Raw genomic sequence first — 20,766 nt, 5'->3', positions numbered from 1 at the left:
TCAGGAATTCTGCTAACACTTCAAATCCCTCTTGTTCCCAGCCACAAAGGAACCCCCGGCAGGCACTGAGGGATTGATCTGGGACTCTGGCACTGAAAAACTCACCAGCTCTGCCCCACCCTGGCAGCCTACAGCCTTTATCCGCCTGGTACCAGGATTTTGGAGACGGATGCAGTGCCATGCTGGTGTGTTTGTAGCTTTGCTGTGTGGATGTGGTGTTTGTTGCTTGCCTCGTGTAGAGCTCGGCAGAAAACAAAGGGCAGCTTGTTCAGTTTCCCCATACAAACAGCTCATCTTTGAAGGGATGCACGGAGGCTTCCACAGCTGTTAAAAAAGCAATAGCAGGACACTGAACACACCTTTCCTTCTGAATTATCCTCAGATTTTTTTAAAGGCAATTTTTGAAAAGCAGGAATAGATGACGCCATGAAAAGTATCCCTGCTTTAAGCCTAAAACTGCAGGTACTGAATGTCACTATGATGTTTATTTTAATTTAAAAAAAAAAAAAAAAAAAAAAACCAAACAAACAAAAAAAAACAACCAAGCTGTGGAAGGGCTGGAAAATTTATACAATATTGCGGAGTGCGCCTGCCTAGGGAGCGGTGATTCTGTGGGCTCCTTGCGAGTTGTGTTGTGAAACATCCTAGACCTCGTTTTTACCGTTCTTAGCACCTCGGTTGGTCTCTTTCCCGTTCCTTTTCCCTCCCCTTACCCCGCCCCTCACAGCCTCTTCCTCCCCTTTCCACGCCCTTTCCGCCCCTCGCTGTCCCTTTCCTCGCCCCTTTTCCCACCCCTCACACCCCTTTCCTCCCCTTGCGCTCTTCCCGCCCCTTTCCCTCCCCCTAACATTCCCTTCCCTCCCATTCCCGCCCCTCAGGGCATTTTTTCCAGTCCTTTTCCCATTCTAGCCGCCCCTTTTCCCGCCCCTTTTCCCGCCCTTTTCGCCCCCTCAGGGTGGGGGCGGCGTTTCCCGCCCTCGCTGCCGGATATCCCTGCGCGGGCGGCGGGCGCTGCGCCGGGGCCGCGGTGCCAGGGCCGCGGTGCCAGGGCCGCGGTGCCGGGGCCGCGGCGCCGTGTCCCTCCGCCCGCCATGGCGGCGGCGGCGGGCCCGGCGCGGCTGGTGCGCTGCGGGCAGAAGGACGAGCTCTACCGGGCCGGGCTGCGCAGCGGGGCCGGCACGGCGCTGCGGGGGCTGGCGGGTAATGCCTGCGGGGGGTTGGATCCACCCCGAGCCCTGCCGGTGCTGCGGGATCGCGGCTCTGGAGGGGGCTCGGAGGGGGCTGATGGCGAGTCCGGGAGGAATTCCCGGGAGGAATTCCCGGGGGGGCTCGGCTCAGCGCGGACTTGGCGCAGTGACAGCCGCGCCCCCGTCCCGCAGGTGCCCGGCCCTGGCTGGCGTGGAGGAGGGAGGTGGAACTGCTCTCCGATGTGGCCTATTTCGTGCTCACCACGCTGTCAGGTAACCTTCCCTGTCATTTAGCGCTTTTTGTCATTTCTGCCAACATCTGAAAGCTGAGGGGCCAGGGCCGCGGGTGCTGTGCTGGTGATCACCACCTGAGACTGCCCAACAGCAGTTCTTTTCAGCCTGGAGGTTGGTTTGCCCTGGATAAATGCCTTCTGGTAAATATGAAACTACTAAATTGTCGGGGCTGGGTCCAAATGCACTTTTATCAACACAGATGGATGTTCTAAAAACAATTTTTTAAAAGCAGGAATAGATGGCAGCATGAAAACTATCCCTACTTTAAGCCTAAAACTGCAGATACTGGATGTCACCATGACGCGTATTTTAATTCAACAACAAAAAAAATAGCTACTTCCAAATTGCAAAGCCTGAACAGCCTGGTCACCACATCCAGAATGATCCTGCAGTTGCCCTCTCACCCTGTTTCCTGTTGCATACATTGTTTAGGTTATCAGACTCTGGGAGAAGAGTATGTGAACATCATTCAGGTTGACCCAAGTAAGAAAAAGGTGCCTTCTTTCCTTCGTCGGGCCCTCTTCATTTCCCTGCACACCGTGGTGCCCTACTGCCTGGAAAAGGCACTGCTGCACCTGGAACATGAGCTGCAGATGGAGGCTGAGGAATCCAGGACCCCCCCAGCACTTGGCTTTCCCAGCAGGAGCTCCATTCGCAGCTGGATTCGGAAGCAGGTTGGGGAGCTGACGGAGCAGCAGAAGAAAACAGCTTCCCAAGTCGTGTATGTCCTTAAACAATCCATTCCTCTGCTGCACCGGCTCCACCTGGCAGTGTTCTACATCCAGGGCACATTCTACCACCTCTCCAAAAGGATCACAGGGATCTCCTATGTAAGTGGTTTTGGTTCAAGATGTGTCCACTGCAGAATTTTGGCTTTTTCTGGAGCGCCATGTGTGTAAAAGGGATAAGGAATTTGGCTGTGGCTGATTATACAGGCAGAGAAGAGGTGTGAGAGGGAAGGTTTTGCTTTATTTGGATGTGATGAGTCCCTGCAGTCAAGAGGTAACAGGTAATAAACATCAATGTGGTGTCACAAGTTCTGTGTAACTTCAGTTAGTCTGCCACAAGCATACTGAAGTAAGAGGTGACTTGAAAAATCCATGGGAAATATTGTTTTGAACAACACTCAGTACCCATTTAGATAACACTTTCCTATATGAAGATAATTTTGTATCTTTACAATAAAACATCAGCCACACTGGGCCAGAAATGTGTATAGACAGAGTTCTCAACAATTCCCAGCATCAGTGCAGGAAAGGTGTTTGTTTCCTCAGGGATACATAAGAAAACCAAACCAATCAAAAGTGCAATTTTTATGGGCAGACAGCAGCTACCAGCCTGACTGAAGGTCATTACACCTCCTGAGAGACAGCTGGCTGAGAAGTTGTAATATGTCAATATTTTGGACAAAATGAGACTCCAAAATCAAGTTTATTGCAGATGGGGAGAGGGAGAACAGTTTCCTAAAACCACAGTAACAAAACATCTCTCTGTATTCTGTAGCTGCATTTTGGAGGACTGCAAGGAGAAGATCAGAGTATCCGATCAAGTTACAAGTTTCTTGGAATAATTTCACTCTTCCACCTTCTGCTGACCATTGGAGTTCAGATGTACAGCTTCAAACAGAAGCAGAGAGCAAGGCAGGAGTGGAGGCTGCACCGCAACCTCGCTCACCAGAAGTAAGAGGTGGTTCTTAATTCCTAGGAAAGAGGTGGGAATGTCACAGCTGTCACAAACAGGGACAACACGGGAGTGACACCCCAGTTTAGGTTACAGTCTGATGTAAACATTTCATTAATTAGCAAAACTAATTCCTCGCTGCCTTGTGTGTGTCATGGACTTTATGCTTTGGTGGTTTTGAGACCTTCATGAAAAGGGTTGATACTCGAGCAGGGGGTTTACTGCAGGATGTTACACAGGATTTCTGCCAAGCAGGGTAAGTGCAATTAACCCCACCGTGCCTGTGTTAATTAGAAGCAGGAGCAAGGAGGCGGCGGCCGGGCGCCAGTCGCGCTGCACGCTGTGCCTGGAGGAGCGGCGGCACAGCACAGCCACCCCCTGCGGGCACCTCTTCTGCTGGGAGTGCATCACTGCCTGGTGCAACACCAGGGTGAGTACACAGCACATCCGCACTGCCAGCTGCCCCAGCCTGCCTGCCAACGCCTGGCTCTCACTGGGCACCCAGAGCTGACCAGCACCTATGGGGCTCTTGAAATACAATGACAATTACATAGGTGAGGTCAGTAAGGTGAGCACGTCACACTGGGTCAGCTCAGGGGAGCTTGCATGACAGTTGGGACTGAAAAATTATTTTCTAAAAGTAGCTAGGCAGTTCTATTCAGATTTTTTTTAAATAGAACTATTCAGTATGTCCATCTACTCCCTTTTCTTCCTGTAGGCTGAATGTCCACTGTGCAGAGAGAAGTTTCATCCTCAGAAACTGATCTACCTACGGCACTACCAAATGTAACGGGAACCTCTTCTGTCTCCTCATACTTGTCCTACAGCTTGGGCTGGTCCAAGAAAAGGACCAACTTTATTAAACTGGAAACTGCCTGTGCAAGGTAGCACTACATTCCTGTGTGACAGAATAAAACTATTTCTGCTTCTACCCTTCTGTCTCTTCTGATGTAGCTCTTGACCATACTAAAAATAGGGTTCTAAAACATGCTTAACTCAGGTTTAAGATATTTCTTAATTCTGGACAATGGAAAGCACGTGCAAACCAACAAAAAGCCATAGATCAATGTGAGCTAGAACTACCTGTCACTTCCCCAGAATTACATACATTTTCCAATTAGTTGTCTGTTGAATCTGCTGAATTCCATTCAGAATCTTCCAAGAGCTAATCTTTTCCTACCTTCTGCAATCGAATGCTCCCTGAAGAGTTGAAAAAGGCATTGCATGAAGGTAAACTGAGGGCAACCATTATTGAAAATGAGTCATAAATAGTGTTAGATCAAGAGATGTATATAAAGATAGAGAACAAGTAAAGGGGAACACTGTCTTTTAATAAATCTTGGAATTAAAAAGTCACTTAATAAAACTGCAGTTGTATCACATGAAAAAGTTTACATGCAGGTCATTTCTCTCTCTTTCCCCCCCCACCCCATAAAAAAAGAAAATCTGTGTTAAAACCCCCATGACTGTCTGTTCTGGCCAGTTTGGGTATGTTCTGTGGGGCTGCATGAAGTCAACTTCAATTATTGAAGAAACCATTACATATGAAAGAAACTCCAACTAATAACAATTAAAATATATATTTTTATAATTCCAGGTCCTCAAAGGAAATTGTGATAAAGTTTGAACAAAGTTCTGAGTCATCAGAAAGAGCCCAATTTTAGCATCTGCTGGGAGATGGAACAGTGAAACTGGCATTAAAACCCAACACAAACGAGTTGCTTTAGAAGCTAAATGAGTATTTTTGCCCTTCTGCAAACCCCATAATTTAGTAATTTCTTATTCCTATCTTTACTTGTTTGGTTATAACTCAGTAATACCATGCATTTAGGAAACTGGCTTAAGTTCTGCATCTAATTTAGGTCTACTGAATTTTTCTATGAAAACAGCACACGGCCATGAAGCAGAAAACAGCATCACGTGTGCCAGCTTACACTTTCCTCCACAGATGTGCACAGCACTTCAGGGTGATGTTGAGCAGGAGAACTATGTAAAAATATCCAACTCTAGGCCATTAACCTCTCCAGTGCAATGGATCTTGAAAGAAATACATTATCCCAAATCCATGGGATTATCCAAAGTTTCTCCAACTTCTTACAAAAGAGAATAAACTCAATGCAATTTGGTTAGAATGCCAGTTTCCTCAAGAATCTGATATTTCAGATAAAAATGAAAATTCAACTGCTTTGTCACCACTCTGTTAATCACTTTTATGAAGAAAAAAGGCATTGTTACAATGGCTCAAAATCGTTCCTTTAGTGAGCAGTAGAATTGGTCAACAGGTTGATTGCTTCTTCCTAGCTAGCAAAGGTCTTCCCCACATCCTCTTTCCCTTTGTATTTCCTCTTGCCATGTGTGAAGGGTATATATCTGTACTTTATCATGTGCTGCAAAGAGAAAACAGCAGTTGTTGAGGCAAGAAAATTATATAATATTTAGGAAAAAATGGTTTATAATACACACTGTAAATTACTGAGTCATCCAGAAAGAGAGTTCCTAGTAAATGTAATCAAATAGCTACTCCTACAGCAGTTTATATCTGAACAGATATATAAACCTGCTCTCATACTCTCAGATTTTGGGTTACCCAATGAATTGTACATTACAGTGAAGATTACTGATTGGGGAACCACAGGAAACTGGAGAGAGAACAGAGGTACTCATTATTTACTACCCTTACAACTTTAATTTATCACTTTGAATCATAGTACCTTCAAAATTCTGAATGACAGGAAAAAAATGGGTTTTTTTAAAATGCTAACAAACCATAAGTAATTTGTTAAAATGGTCTGAATCACTTGCCTATGTTTTTTCCCTTTCCCCCATCTACTTTCTCACACCTTGTGAGAACTTCCCTTTTCACCCACCAGAGATGGTTCAACACCTCTGCATCCAAAATAGCCACAGGAAGTGGATGAGAACCTGTGTAAAACCCTGACACTGCACTCTAAAGTCAAAACCTTTTGAAACCAATAATAAAGTTTTGTAAAATCTGCTCAACGTTGTAAACATGCCCCACCTGAACAATTAATGCTCAACTATTAGTTTTTCAATTTCCTCCAGTAAAAGTGTGTGTAGCACATTTAACCCCTGAAGGGCTCCACTGGAGGGCCAGTTTGAAGCAATGCTGTAAATCCTGACATCCCAAATTCTCTGTTCTTGCCAAGTTACCTTGATTTGCCTCTTCATAGTGATACAAAATAGCATAATGAAGTACATCACAAGGATTGGCCAAAACACTGGAACGTTGAAAGCCTCAAAGAATGTACAAGCCATAGCAACCAGGATTCCTTTAGTGGCAGAATGCCTGAAAAATAATAGTAACAATTAATCCTTGGAGGCAAGTTACCATTAATGTTATGAAAATATTTGTAGTTTTCAAAAACAGAACACAGACAGATGGATCCACTCACCAGAATTTGAATTCTGGGAGCCTTCTAATGAAAGGCCGAAATTCTTCATTTTGCCTTGTAGGTAAGGAAGGACCATCATCTAAAAATAACAGAACAGAAACCAAACCACAAACCTCCTCAAAGTAGTTTTTTACACTATTCAGACTCCATTTGGTTTTTTTTTTTTTACTTTCTATCTTAAAGGAAAAAAAAAAATCACAAAACACAACCACACCAAATTTTCCATTGTCACACGTAGATCCCAGTTAAGAGTTGCTGATTTAATCTAAGTTCACATAGATTACTTAAAATAAACTTAACATAGATTCCTTTAACAAAAATAGGGAATAGGAATGCCAGGCCACTTGAGTTACTATGGGGAGAGCTTAAATCACATAAACTTCCTTTTAAAACACAGAAAACTAGTACAGTATGGAATATATTCAGTCCCATGAAAAAAGACAAATTTCACAGGCAACTCTTGATGTTAAGTTGTAAAGATTTTTTTCTGGTCTAAAAAAATACAACGTAGTGCTAAAATTGCATTATCTTTACACTACAGTATCAGAGAAAAGGAGCTGGAGGTTTGCCCAGGTTTCAAATGATGGTAAAAAGGAACTTTTCCTCATACCTGAATCTTCCATTAGAGAGGGGTCTACCTTTGGCGACAGGAAAGCTATGAAGAGGTTGAGGTGGTAGATTCCCAAGGCATATGTCACAATATACCAACCCTGCAGAAGAAGGAACACACAAGGGTAAAATCTTCCTGAAAATCATTCTCTGCTACTGATTTTTTAACAAGATTAAACAACCCAGGATTTTTGCTCCCTTCAGAAGCTTTTCTATGTCCTCATTATTAACTGAAAGGTTTCTGGGCTTGTAAATATATCAATTCTCAGGGATCAAAACAAGTTTTACAGCATGACAGGAGAGCAAATCTCTCATGTAGCGACAGACTGAACATAAAACCATGGTCTAGCATCCAAATTCTCTATACTCAAGATGTGGCCTTCAAAAGTAGAAAAGTGCATAAAACCATGTCTTTTTAAATCATCTTTGCAGCCCGCAGTGTCTGAAATGTTCTACTACTATGACCTGTAAAGGTTTCACATTCTGTAATCATCAGTTTTTGGGAATAACAGTGCCCAAGTTCTTAACTGAACTGCAGACTGGCATGGAACATCTGAAACAAGCATGGAACAATCAAAAATATCTGATTAGTGGGGAATAGTCTGCCCCTGGCCTGCAGGGAGAGAAATGCTGACAAAGCCATTCCTCATGGTTTTCATGACAGAAAGGAACCCCTGGATCCGATCGTGTTGTTATACAGCTTTAATATAAAAGCAAAAACTTAATTAAAACAGTTTGCAGAGATTTATTTTGTAATTTCAGATTACCATCAGATATTCTGAAGTGTTCACACATTTTTCTCTCTGCATCAGTAACTTCCAAACCCACAGGATGTGTTTGCTCTTCAGACTACACAATTTGCCTTTTGCTACGTGCTGAATGATACCACACCTCATTCTAAAATAACAGCACACTTCAAAAATACTCTTAGAATCAAAATTAGACCAGTAACAATATCTGGAACTACTTCAGCATCAAACCCAGTTGTCTCACCTGCAGTAAATAAACTCTAATCATGTAAATAAAGCTCAGCCCCAGCGTTACAATCCATCGCACTGCAGTGTAAGGGGTGGATTTGTCTAACCAGGACTGGTAGATCTGGAGGAAACAGGAAGTGCACAGTAAATAATAAATACTGTCAAATACTTAATGCACAATGGGTAAAGCTTATTTGAGGATAGTATGGGCAAAAGAAAGCATTTTGGAGGAGTATTTTGGGAAAGATAATAACATTGAACACTTGTATTCTTTATTACAAATGAATTAAGCAGAACTGTACTTAAAAGCTTCTGTGTTTTTACAAAGGAAAAAAATCCCTAATGCTTGGGGATTTTGTAAAGCAATTAAAATTTTCTGTATTTTATGCAAGTTGCTTCCCTTAAGATGAATTTGAAACCAAATCTGAACTCACTCTTCATTTCTGACAGTAACAACATATTTTCACTGGGCAATGTCGCACATATGTCCATTAAATATTCCAATAAGCCATTTATTATAGATATTTATCTATTTTAAAAGGCTTCAAAAGAAATCTTTTTTATAGATTTTAGCATTTCAACAACCCAGCCAACAAGAAGTGAGTTCAAGAAGCTGCAGTAAGATCTACTTCTAAAGGAGTCAGAAAAATCCTTCACAAAACTAACCTGTCCAAGTCTTGAGAAAAATCTATAGACCACAGAAGGTTTTCCATGCACAGACTCCCCAATGCTGTCCCCTTCTGACATGGTGGCTGTGGAAACAAAACATGGGACAAGGGAACATTGGAATCCAAAATGAAAGCTCAGGGAGGTTTAAAGCACATTCTCTGAACCAGCATCTACACACAATATTCTTCTGGTTTGTCCTGTTTGAAACAAATTATTCTGAATATTCTTAAAGAGAGGACACTTAGGCCAAAATGAATGTAAATTCCTTAACCAAGAAAGCAAAGAACAGGGTATTTATAAAGGCAAGACAGGATCCAGTGTGTTTTGGGGAAGGAAATAAAGAAGTCCATAAGGAAATTCAGCACCAGCCCAGCTGGACATTGTCACCTTGCTGAGGTACAAGCCTTAAGCAGTGAGACATGAACTCATGGCAGTACCTCCCTCCTGCCACCTTCAAATGCAAAGAAAGTCAAGGTAAGTAGATTAAAAAAAAAAAAAAAAAGCTTATTATGATTTTAAATACTGAGTAACTACATAGTGAAGAAATAAATTCAGGACTCTGCACACCAGTGGTTTCAGACTCTGCCAGAACACCAAACCCAAAATGTTGCCCATGCTGGAATCATTCAATGAGTTTCTCTGGCTCTTGAACACCAAGAGCTGAGCAGTGACAGAAGAGTTTTATACAAGAGCAAAACTGCACAGTCAAAGGGCCAAGAGCCTAAACTCAAATTAAAAAATTACCCAAGGAGATTATTTCTCAGTCCACACCTCTGCTACCAATTGAAGAGCTTTATTTTTCTTATCAATGAGTTTTACAGCTCACTTCGAGATAGAAGCCAAATAAAGCAGAAACATTTTGCCACATCACCAAGAGCAATCCCTGGCACTACTTCCTGGAATCCTCATCTGTGGGTGGGACTATGTAGCTCTGGGATACTGGGAGTACACTCAGCCCTACTGAGCCTCAGAGGATAACAAATCTGTATGAAACATTCATAAATTAGAAAAACAAAAAGTAAATTGTCTTAGATGCTGCAATACAGTAAAGATGCTGCAGAACATTTAAGATCCAGGACAATCTGAGGAAGCACAAAACCTTAAAGCTGTGTATTTTTTCTGCAAACATCTGAAAACTACATCCTATGGAATAATTAGAAAGTAGAAAAAAAGGAGCCCTGTTATACTTCAAAAGCTAAAGGGACTCATTAGGAGGCTTCAAAAGCTGGGTCCACTTTGATTCAAGTTATAGCTAAAAGAAAAGAATCAAGCAGAAAGGCATAGAATACACACACTTTTCCATTATAGGCAAAAAGAAATAATATTCTTCTCCCCAATCTCTGCAGGGCAGAAATTGTTCAGCATTCTCAGCTAAGCATCATTTGCTGCTTTATTTTGGGGTAGTTTTTAATGTCCTGAAGTATAAAGCTGTAACAAAAAGTTATTCAACTAATTAGAAACACAGAACAATCTATCAGAGACCAATGAAAACTCACATAGTGTCCAAATTAATTCTACAGGTACATTCACAGCAAATACGGCTACAAGCAGACCTTACACAACAATCTTGTAAATGTTACCCTCTGCAGAGCAAGTAGAAAATCATGTGTGTGAGGCTACTGAAGGCTTTTTGCTGGAGCAGGGATCATGCTTGGTGTAAAATACTGCATTATATGTGATTATGTATGATCTTTTATCATGCACACAGTCCTTCCAAAGCAGACCAAGAAATACAACAGTTCTACTGAGGAGAAACCTCTCTGGGGCCCAGTTTAACCACAAGACTCAGACTAGAATTTAAGGTAATATTTCTTATCACATTAAAACTCTGCTGTAGGAATACCTGTAATGAACAATTATCAAAGGCAGGAGTCCTTGGCACTGCTTGGAGGGCAGTTCACAGTTAAGAACACTGGGCTGTGTTGGTTTAAGGGAATGATTAAACCTAGACAGTTGCAATTTCTCTTTCATAATCATGGAACCACAGAATGATTTTGGTTCTGGATGGATGCCATTCCATCCCCTGCCACAGGCAGGGACACCTTCCACTACCCCAGGGTGTTCCAATGCCCATCCAAGCTGGCCTTGGACATTTTAGAGATCCAGGAACAGCCACAGCTTCTCTGGACACCCTGTGCCAGGGCCCCACCAGCCTCCCAGGGAAGAATTCCTGCCCAATATCCCATCTAACCCTGCCCTCTGGAAGTTTTAAGCCACACCTCCCCGTCCTACCACTCCAGGCCCTTGTGAAAAGCCTCTCTCCTCCTGTCTTGAGATGTGACATCAGAATCAGTGCCCAGCACAAGGAGCTGTGACAACCCTGCAGCCATCCCAGCACAGCCAGACTCACAGAGGTGAACACAACCAGGCTCAAAATCACACACAGGGGAACACAACCAGGCTCAAAATCACACACAGGGGAACACAACCAGGCTCACACACACAGAGATGTGAACACAACCAGGCTCACACACACACAGATGTGAACACAACCAGACACACGCACACAGATTAACACAATACACGAGGGAATCGTTTGTACCAGCAGAACTGCTGCTCCTAAAATGAAACCGTATTACAGCAGTTTTCCCTGCTGAAAACACCACGTAAGCGAAGGTACGGCCTGAACAATTGTGCTTTTCACTGCAATTGTTATGGTAATTTCATTACAAACACCAATGATCGCCGAGTTCTGAAAAGCAGAACCTCCGGCAATAAGAATATTTACTTTAAGCCTCACATCATCACACAGAGGTACAGAATTAGAGCACAACTCTGCTCATAATACAGATTTTTCTTAAATTTAAAATATAAATGAAGCAGGTAACTAGCAAAAACACATTACTCATTCAGTTACCTCATTCAGGTTACCTTATCTTATAGAGGAAACGTCTTCGAAGAGTAACACACTAAGGTGATTTATTAAGAACTGGGTGAACGGACAACCACGGGGAAACATCCCATTGGTCGCTCAGATTGTTTTTTCACACTAAAAAAAGGCAGTGTTTAATTTTATCCATTGCCACAGCAGCTGAGCAGCACCTGCGCTTCTCGCTGGTGCCCGCAAGCGGGGACTTCCCCTCGCCCGGGCACCGCTCAGCCCGGCGCGGCAGGACGCTCGGTACAATGGGCGGAGCGGGGCCGGTACGGGGCGAGACGAGCCCCGGGAGGCCGCGGCCGGAGCGCCGAGCCCGCGGCAGCCCCCGCGCTCCCGGAGGGGCCGCTCGCTCCGGCCGCCCGCCCGCGGGTGTCAGCGCCGCGGCCGGCGGCCCGCAGCGCAGTGCCCGCCGCCGCTCCCGCCCCGCTGCGGCCCCGCTCGGTCCCGGTACTCACAGGCCACCGGGCCGGTCCTGCCGTCCGCTCCCGCCCCTCCACACACCAATATGGCGGCAGCACCGGGACTCCCTTCCGCTTCCGGGGCTCGGGGGCGGGGCACAGCCCCGGTGCTGCCCCGCCACTGGCCCCGGGGGAGAGGGAGGGGCCGCGGCGGCGGGCGGGGCGGCGGGAGGGTGTGCGCGTTCCGTGAGGGGACACGGGAGAGGGCGGGGCGGTACCGGCGGAGAGGTGGGAGGGGTGTGAGTGTGTATTTGTGTGTGTGTTTGTGTGTGTATGTGGACTGTGAGGCGAGGCGGGATCGGGCGGTACCGGCGCGGACTGAGGGACGGGGCGCGCGCCGCTGAACCGGACCGCCTTGCTACCCTGAGGGGGGCGTCAAGCCCCGCCCCCTGCGATAGCGCAGCCAATGGGAGCGGCTGCTGGGGCGGGCGGGGACGCGCAGCCAATGGCGGGACGGCGGGGAGGCGGGGCCGAGCCGAGCATAGCCGAACTCAGCCGAGCCTGGACCGAGGTGTTCCGACATGGCCCGAGCGGAGCCCGAGCCGAACCGAGCCCGAGCCGAACTCAGCCGAGCCCGAGCCGAACTAAGCCGAGAGTTGCCGAGTCGAGCCGAGCGGAGCCCCCTCACAAAATGAGGGCACTGCTGTTGAAGGATTTAAAGTTGTAACGAGTTCAGTGTGTGTTATTCAGCGAGCACATGAACGTTTGGCAATCCAAATCAGTAGGAGAAGACAAGAAATGCTCGTTACGTGGAAAAAGAGGTGACACAAACATCCCCACAGGCGCTGAGGTGCGTTAGTTCCCGTGGAACAGAAACACGGATAAACGAGCCCCAGGCACGATAATTCCTTTTCCCTGGATTCGCTGCCACCAGGCTGCTCCCAGCAGTTCTGTACCGCCTTTGGGCACCACTGGGCGTCTCTCCTCCATCTCTTTTGGGGCCGCATCACTAAACCCTTCAGGCTCCGTGGCTGCAGCATCTAGTACTAAAGTTTACATTCAATACATGCCCATAAGTGACAAAATTCCAACCAAAAAAAAAAAAATAGTCCTGACACTTCTGAAAAATCTATGGATTTAGTATTTATAGTATGCAAGTACATTATTATTTCATACATATAATAAATAGGTTAAAAGCTAAATCTATTAATTTACAAATGATACAATATATTTATATATTTATATAAACATATAAAATGTATAATAACTATTTTATATATTTTTTCACATAAATATACATATATAACTGTGTTATTGTATACATTTGTATATACAATCTATATAATTGTATATATTATATATAACTTTAAAGACACCCCCTTAATACAAGTGATCCCTCAGCACATACAGCTTTCAAATTCTAACATGAAACAATAAAAACATAAATGCCCTTTTTTCAAGCAAAATAAGAGGTTAAAGGTTGGGGGTTTTAAGCTGTTTAGAATTAAATATTTATTTACTTGGCATAGATTATCATAGATTTATGGAAGTGCTAAGCAGCCTTCTGGAAAATAAACTGGAAATACGGGAAAAATCAGAATCCTGGAACAATCTGGTTTGGAAGGCACCTTAAAGATCATCAGATGAGGAATTATGGGCGGGCAGCCAAGGGGGCACAAACCTGGTGAAAACAGGTTTCAGTGCCCATAAAAGGACAAATCTTTAAGTTTAGGATCTGGGAATTCTGGATGGTTTGTGCACATAAAGTTCTGCAGGTGAGATTTTGAAGTTTGTTTCCTTGCTCAGATTATCTCAGTGAAGACCAAAAGCTATTGCTGATCAATCAGTGCACTCAGACATCTCACAGATAATTCTATGCCTGAAAACTGGGTGAAACTGTGGGGATTTTGAAAAAATCTGGGGTTTTTTTTTCCTTCTGCTGAAATAGTACTATGGACATCCTGAAGTAATCTGCTAGAGCAAGAAAACATGGGCTTATATTTTATATTTTATAATATAAATATATTATAAATGTATTCTATATTTTTATATAATAGATAGTATTTATACTATATTATATATTAGATTTCAAACTCTAGGGTATCCCAGCATTACTTCTGTAGGGTATAGGATGGATTGAATCTTGGCATGAATGTTTAAGCTCAGTTTCAGCTGCAGCAGCGTCAGGACCAGATTTTTAGATCAATCTTTGGCAAGTGATAATCTTTTTAGTGAGTGGATGCTGTCAGTTAACAGCACACGGCAGTCTGGGAATCTTCAGAGATTCAGGTCGATTAAATGTCCCCTAAACAAATAATTGCAACTATCACTGGAGATTAATAATAGCAAACAACTTTGATTTATCCCCTTTTTAACAGTAAAACTGTTTTTGCATTTGGTAAAAATGTTGTGAAGAGGTGCAAGACAGAAATTATAACTGAGTAATAATAAACATGGAGCAGAGTCTCTGAAAGCTGGTTTTAAAAATAATTAAAATAATTAAATAAAGTCCCCAGTGACCCGTGGTGGCCACCAATGGGATGTTTCCCCGTGGTTGTCCGTTCACCCAGGTCTTAATAAATCACCTTAGTGTGTTACTCTTCGAAGACGTTTCCTCTATAAGATAAGGTAACCTGAATGAGGTAACTGAATGAGTAATGTGTTTTTGCTAGTTACCTGCTTCATTTATATTTTAAATTTAAGAAAAATATGTATTATGACCAGAGTTGTGCTCTAATTCTGTACCTCTGTTTTCACGCATTTTTACATATACAGGTTTGAAAACGAAACAATGACACATGAATGAAGTTTGCAGAGGTTAATGAAGGAAAACACTCATTTTTTTTGCCATTTTTTGCTCCCTGTGATCCCTCCTCTCTGGCTGCTGCCTCGTTGCGCTCTGTCCCCGTGGCTGTTTCCTTGTGTGCTTTGGCTGCGTGTGCTTTGTCCTCGTTCCCGAGGAAGCCCTGCTGTCTGGCACACCTGTTAACCACACAAACAGGTGCCCGGCCTTCTGGGCTTCCTCACCTGCAGGAATCCATCCCAGGGACCTGCTCAGAACACTCACCGTGGCTTCAGTTCAGTGCAAATTATTTAATTTGCCATTTCGGTTATTCAGTGTTAGGCTGTGTGTGAGTGGGTAACAGGACATTTGTGGACACAATAAATCTTCCCAAATCTTGGTGATGATTACAACATAAGGATATATGATGTAAAAATATAAATAAAACTATTTCTGATTTAAAAACCATGACTTAATATCCCCACTAGTAAGTGTTGAGCCCTATTTTAATGGCTTTTGGAGGGGACCCCTAAATTCTGGTTAGTAAGAGACTACCCTGAGTAAAGCTACTTGTGAATTTCTGTAGTTAATTTACTACTGTTCAGTTGTTTTCTCAGAACTAGCTGTTTCAAAGTTGTTCCCCATGATGAATAAATTCGTAACATCTCAGGTTTTTCAAACACAAAATGAGTCATGCCAACCTGTTTTCGTAGGCTGCTGCAGAAATAAATTAATATGATAATATGACCCTGTGAAATTACTACTGTTCATGTAATAAATGTTCTTATTTATTACCCGTAACATTTAATTGTAGTTTAAATAAATTCCATATAAAGAATGGTTTAGAAACAGAGTTTAGAAACAATCCACAATTGCATGATGCAGGAATAAATTCCCTATCAGGGACTCTTAGGAAAGAAGGATTTGTAGGGTTGATAGCAAGAGTTGTAGGGATGATAAACAGCTTTGTTTTTATCAGTTCCTGTTTGTCATGAACCAGTCACAGAACAGAGACTGGTTTGGGTTGGGAGCCACTCAAAGGCACAGGCAGGGACACCTCCCACTGTCCCAGGGTGCTCCAAGCCCTGTCCAGCCTTGCCTTGGACACTTCCAGGGATGGAGCATCCATTCCTGGCGTGGCCTCTAGCAGCCCCTTGCAGTGACTTTGTGTCTGTGGCATCCTGTATCTCCGAATCACAGAAAACACAGGGCCTTGCTAAAACACAAGGGTTTTATGTGTTTAAAGCAAAATTTCCAATTCTGGCTTAAAATACAAAGCAAACACAAACAAAATCCCTGCAGTTTAACTCATGCCATCACTGGGAGCTCGGAGCTTTCCCTTTTTCCCTCTCCCTGCTCCCTCTGGGCACTGGTGGCTCTTTTTCTGGAGGCCCCTGTGTCACTGCGGGTGTTCACGCCTTTGTTTCTCTGCAGAAATGTGTGATGTAGAGATAGTGCTTGTGTGGACGTCAGCATTTCCAAACCTTGCATGTGTTGCATTGCTAAGCAACTTTTAGCAACACTTATCTCGCGTCCTTATGCCATCTGGAAAAGAGGATTAGACAAGGAAATGTGCCAGGGAGAGACAAAGGCACATCTAAGAAAGAGGTGGCTTAATTGCTTAAGAGAATGAGTGACATTAATAGTAGGCAATCAGCAGAAGTGATTGAAAGCAGGCACAATGCTTCACAGGTAGTGATAAGGGAGCTCTGGGAAAGGTGGCATATTTTATATCCCCTGGCCTCTTCCCTCCCTGCAGGAGGCAGAACTTGGCTGCATCCCATTGCAAGATGAAGGTCCTGGGATTTCAGATTATAAATTAGATACAGTTCCTGTGACAGTGAGTCTTTTCTAGATCTTCCAGTTGTTCTGACCATCCAGGAGTATGACTGGCTGGCTGCTCTTTGGAGGTCCTTCCCCTACAGCAGAGGAGGCTGGGAGCTGCCAGTGGAGCCTGGAACTTGAGTTGTTGCTTGTAGAGATTTTGTACACACGAGTTGCAGTGATTTTGTACATGAGTTACCATCAGTGCAGCTATTCTGGGGTAACTGCTGAGGAAAACATCCTGTGCTTTGGGGGGATAGCAAGGGAAGAGCAGAGCACATGGCATCAGGAGTGTGTTTCTAAAGAAGTGCCTTGTCTTTGTTGTCATCTTCAGCACACCTGTAACTGCTAGAGGTGTAAACCAAGCTGCACCTTTGGCTACTAAATCCATCTGGAGCTTCAGCTGGGTTCACACACATTTGAGAATTGTAGGAGACCTTCTTTTGGTACCTCTGCCATTATCACATAAAAAGCCAAAAGCCAAATATCCAACTTAATAGAAGAATGATAATCTTCAGTTTTAAATATTCTTATATCTAGTTCCTTATGCACTCTGAGATTGGGAAAATGTTGCCTGATGGCTGAACAGGATTTAGCACCACATTAAACCAGTGAATTGTTACTGAGCTGTTTTATTTCCCATACCTGGACTTTTGACTGCACTTTGACCATTGTCTGATTATTTCCATCTCAGTTGTGACTCTAAAGTCTCCCAATAATAGAACAATTCACACTAAATTTCAGTGCCAGCTCTGATTTTTACATGTATCTTGGAAAAGAATTGTCCCTTAATATACGATCCTATACTTCTCCCAGCAGGAGCTGAAACCAGTATTCCTGAGCATGACCTCTCCTGTCCTGGCTGGCTGTGCTGCCAGTTAATGTCATTAAAACGGTGGCTGTGTGTTCATGATGACGTCAGACTGAGCTGCACAGTTACGTGTCCAGTTTTAACATTGCTGGAAACTTAATTGGCTCATACCTAAACTGCTGTGGTATTTGGCTTTGCAGCCTTAGGAATCTTTAAACTTCTATGCCAAAGGAATACCTTGGGTGAACTGAAGACTGGATTTAAATAACCAAAGCTTTTTGGAATGGAGTTTGGTACACTATTTCACTTTTCACAATCTTTAAAAAGCAAAATAATGTGTGATTCTGTATGAGACAAAGCAGTTATTCATTCTTGCCATGTAATTTAATGCGATGTTCTATATGAACTGAAGGGCTTCACATAATAGTATCCCACAGTAACAAACCTTGGGCAAGAAATGTTTGATTCTCCTCCCTTTCCCCTTTAGAGCAGTGCCACATAATCCTTGGTTGTTGTGTGGTCTCCTATTCAACTTTTCACACAAATGTTGGAAGGGTATTTATAAAAAGTCTTGAGGACCACCCACTTTACTATTGAAAATTGGCTGAAATAATCCCTTCTTTATAATTTAGCTGTGGTGTTGTCGAAATTTAAGTTCCATGTGTATTTCTGTTCAAGGGGCAGGGGAGAAATGACGTGTTGGATGGACGGGGCGCTGTGGTCGATTGTGGAGGTGACACCTGTGACAGGCTCAGTGCCTGGGACGTCCCTTCATTGTGCTCCCAGTTACTGACAGGGCTCTGACATAATGCTTTGGCTGTGCCTCTTCTGATGGATATGATCTGACTGCTGTGTTTGGCATCCTCGGAGTGCTCAGCTCTCCCAGAACACAAAGCTCTCTGGAGCAAGAGGGACAGAGACCTTTCCTGAGAGGAGAGAGTTTCATTCCAATTAAATGCAGAAGTACAGTGAGGTGTCCAGTTGTGGCATTCATGGTCCACCACAATATTCTTCCAGTGAATTTTTATTCTTGCGATGAGGGAGTGGTTTTTGCTTTTAATACTGTCAGTTTTTAATTTTAAAAGGAAAGTACTTTGGAATCAAAAAGTTAGAAAAATAGGAAAAAAAAAAAAACAAGCGCTGAATGTGCATGCATAGTTTGTGTTTGTCAGAGAATAATCCCAGTTAGTGTAAATGATACATTATGCACTGGAGACAGTACAGGATTGCTCAGCAGGTTGTAATTTGTCAAGCAGAGAGCATAAATTAATCCTATCCTAATGCAGAGATATGGAATCCATGACTTCTTCATGGAAAGCTTATCTAATCCAATTGACTTCTGGGGAGGTTCTGTTTGCACAGCTCACACAGCTCCAACCAGAGCACAGCTGGGCAAGAGGTGCTCAGAAGTACATCTTGGATTGCCTCACTCAGATATGAATGTATCACCACAAAGAAAATGATCCCAAAACCTGGGAATCCAGCAAATATGGATGTACTCTCAGTGTCAGGCAAGCAAAGCACACCGAGTGGAACTCAAAAGAACCAATCTGTACAGCAGCCTATCCAAACAGTATTTGCATGTCAGAATCTACTGTGGGATGTTAACGCTCTTAAAATGAAATATTTAACAAAAAATTCAGAGGAATATAGTTCACCAGTTTGATTTATTTCTACCTTTAAAACTAGCATGCTTACAATGCTAGGTCATAAGTTCTGAACCCAGAATTAAAATGTTTCTTTTTAGAAGCATTTCCTCTAAAGGAACAAATTTTCGCAGGTTTCAAAAGTCTCACAGTAAAGTGCTTCTTTAATCCAGCCAAAGTTGATAGTAATCAAAATTCATAGCAATGTTCAAACCCTGTGGAATGTTGGGATGGCCTGTTCCATGATTAGTTAGCAGATGTTAACTTTAACAGGCCCTTTTTTCTGGCACTGTAAGCTGAACAATAAGGAATTGAATAGGTCTTGAAGAAATTGCTACACAATCATGGGAGTATTCTCTTCAGATTACTATAAGGATATATTTGAAGAGAGAAAATTTGTTCCACTCCTGTTCATTGGGTACTTAGAAGACTTAATTTTCCCTTTTCTCAGCAGTGCAATCATTTACATTCTGCATTAAGAAAGCATGATATTCCTGTTTATTGCAAAAACTTCATTGTTTTCTTTTAATCTTTTAAAAATGCATTTTTGTGGAAGTTGAGGTTATTGACAGGACTTCAGTTTAAACATCTAGATAATTATTTCAGGCAGAAAGCTTGGCTTTTGTGAAGAAACTTCTTTTAAGGAAATGAATTTGTGTCTTCTTTCCATCCCACTGGGAAGACAGGTTCGCTTTACCACTGCACAGCAGAGAGGATCTGGGGGGAAAAAGAGCAAAAAACAACCCTGGGGAGGCTGAGGTGAGGGGAAGGCAGTTCACCAGGTGTCAAAGCACATCTTCCTCCTGCAGCCTGTGGAAGGTTGGCAAGAATCTGTGTGGAGCAGGTGTTTGGTGTCCTGGAGGAAATGCAGCCCAGAAAAGCCCAGGCAGGAGCAGGAGCAGGTTCTTCTGGCTTGTGGAGGAGCTCTGCTGGAGCACAGAATGTGCAAGGACGAGGGAGCACCAGAGAAGGAATGTCATGGGCTGGCCACATCCTCCCATTCCTCATCCCCTGCACCACTCTGTGGGGAGAGGATGAAGGAATTAGGTGAGGATGAGAAAAAAGGGCCTGAGTTGGGCAGGAAGACTGTCCAAGCATAATTTAATTTGTAATAAATAATTTCCCTGAAACTGTCTTGCCCATGACGGCAATCAGTAGATGTTCTCCATGTCTTCATTTTGACCATGAGTCTTTTAATCTCATTTTCCTCCCTGCTGTTGAGAAGAGGAAATGAGAGCACAGCTGGGTGGGCACCTGGTAGCCAGCCTTGGGCAACCCACCACAAAGGCTATGAAAGATTTAACAAATAAAGCACCAGTGGGGCATTCCATTCAATGAACTCAGATTTGGTTGAGATTTTTTTTCATCTGAGTCATGATTTTTAACCTTCTTAATTTTACCCTTCATCATCATCAGCCACTGACTTTCCTCTATTGTATGCTGTTGGCCAAAATAGAGAGTTCTGTTGTCTTTTTGAGTAAAAAGTACAGTAAAAGTCTTTTATACTCAGATTTAAAAACTTTACCTGAACTTGTAACATTGTGGCACAGTAACAGTAAGAGACAGTGACTATACCATTTATAACTGGTTATTTATTT

At 43.3% G+C, this 20,766-nt stretch overlaps 2 protein-coding genes across 2 annotated transcripts; one reads left to right on the top strand and one right to left on the bottom strand.

Annotated features, from left to right (window-relative positions):
• Positions 1-1,091: 1,091 nt before the first annotated feature.
• Positions 1,092-4,092, top strand: PEX10 (peroxisomal biogenesis factor 10). The gene is made up of 6 exons (XM_021529871.3): positions 1,092-1,200; positions 1,380-1,460; positions 1,914-2,311; positions 2,985-3,160; positions 3,456-3,591; positions 3,880-4,092. The coding sequence occupies exons 1-6, from the start codon at positions 1,092-1,094 to the stop codon at positions 3,949-3,951; spliced, it is 972 nt and encodes a 323-aa protein (XP_021385546.2). The 3' UTR covers positions 3,952-4,092.
• A 379-nt stretch (positions 4,093-4,471) lies between these two features.
• Positions 4,472-12,207, bottom strand: RER1 (retention in endoplasmic reticulum sorting receptor 1). The gene is made up of 7 exons (XM_021529873.3): positions 12,163-12,207; positions 8,827-8,912; positions 8,177-8,281; positions 7,185-7,284; positions 6,575-6,653; positions 6,333-6,468; positions 4,472-5,548 (listed from the first exon to the last, which is right to left on the bottom strand). Exons 2-7 carry the CDS (start codon positions 8,905-8,907, stop codon positions 5,459-5,461), a joined length of 591 nt encoding a protein of 196 aa, XP_021385548.1. The 5' UTR covers positions 8,908-8,912; positions 12,163-12,207; the 3' UTR covers positions 4,472-5,458.
• Positions 12,208-20,766: the final 8,559 nt, after the last annotated feature.

The sequence above is a fragment of the Lonchura striata genome, chromosome 24 (genome assembly GCF_046129695.1).
Source record: "Lonchura striata isolate bLonStr1 chromosome 24, bLonStr1.mat, whole genome shotgun sequence".
NCBI classification, from domain to species: domain Eukaryota; kingdom Metazoa; phylum Chordata; class Aves; order Passeriformes; family Estrildidae; genus Lonchura; species Lonchura striata.
Note: the sequence above shows the minus strand (reverse complement) of the source record. Positions and strands in the feature narration are given on the sequence as shown.

Coding starts and splice junctions, on each gene's coding strand:
- PEX10 (XM_021529871.3), top strand. CDS start 1,092: ATGGCGGCGGCGGCGGGCCCGGCGCGGCTGGTGCGCTGCGGGCAGAAG. Junction 1,201..1,379: donor GGCGCTGCGGGGGCTGGCGG/GTAATGCCTGCG, acceptor CCCGTCCCGCAG/GTGCCCGGCCCTGGCTGGCG. Junction 1,461..1,913: donor CGTGCTCACCACGCTGTCAG/GTAACCTTCCCT, acceptor TACATTGTTTAG/GTTATCAGACTCTGGGAGAA.
- RER1 (XM_021529873.3), bottom strand. CDS start 8,907: ATGTCAGAAGGGGACAGCATTGGGGAGTCTGTGCATGGAAAACCTTCT. Junction 7,285..8,176: donor TTAGAGTTTATTTACTGCAG/GTGAGACAACTG, acceptor CTTCTTCTGCAG/GGTTGGTATATTGTGACATA. Junction 6,654..7,184: donor CTCTCTAATGGAAGATTCAG/GTATGAGGAAAA, acceptor TGTTATTTTTAG/ATGATGGTCCTTCCTTACCT.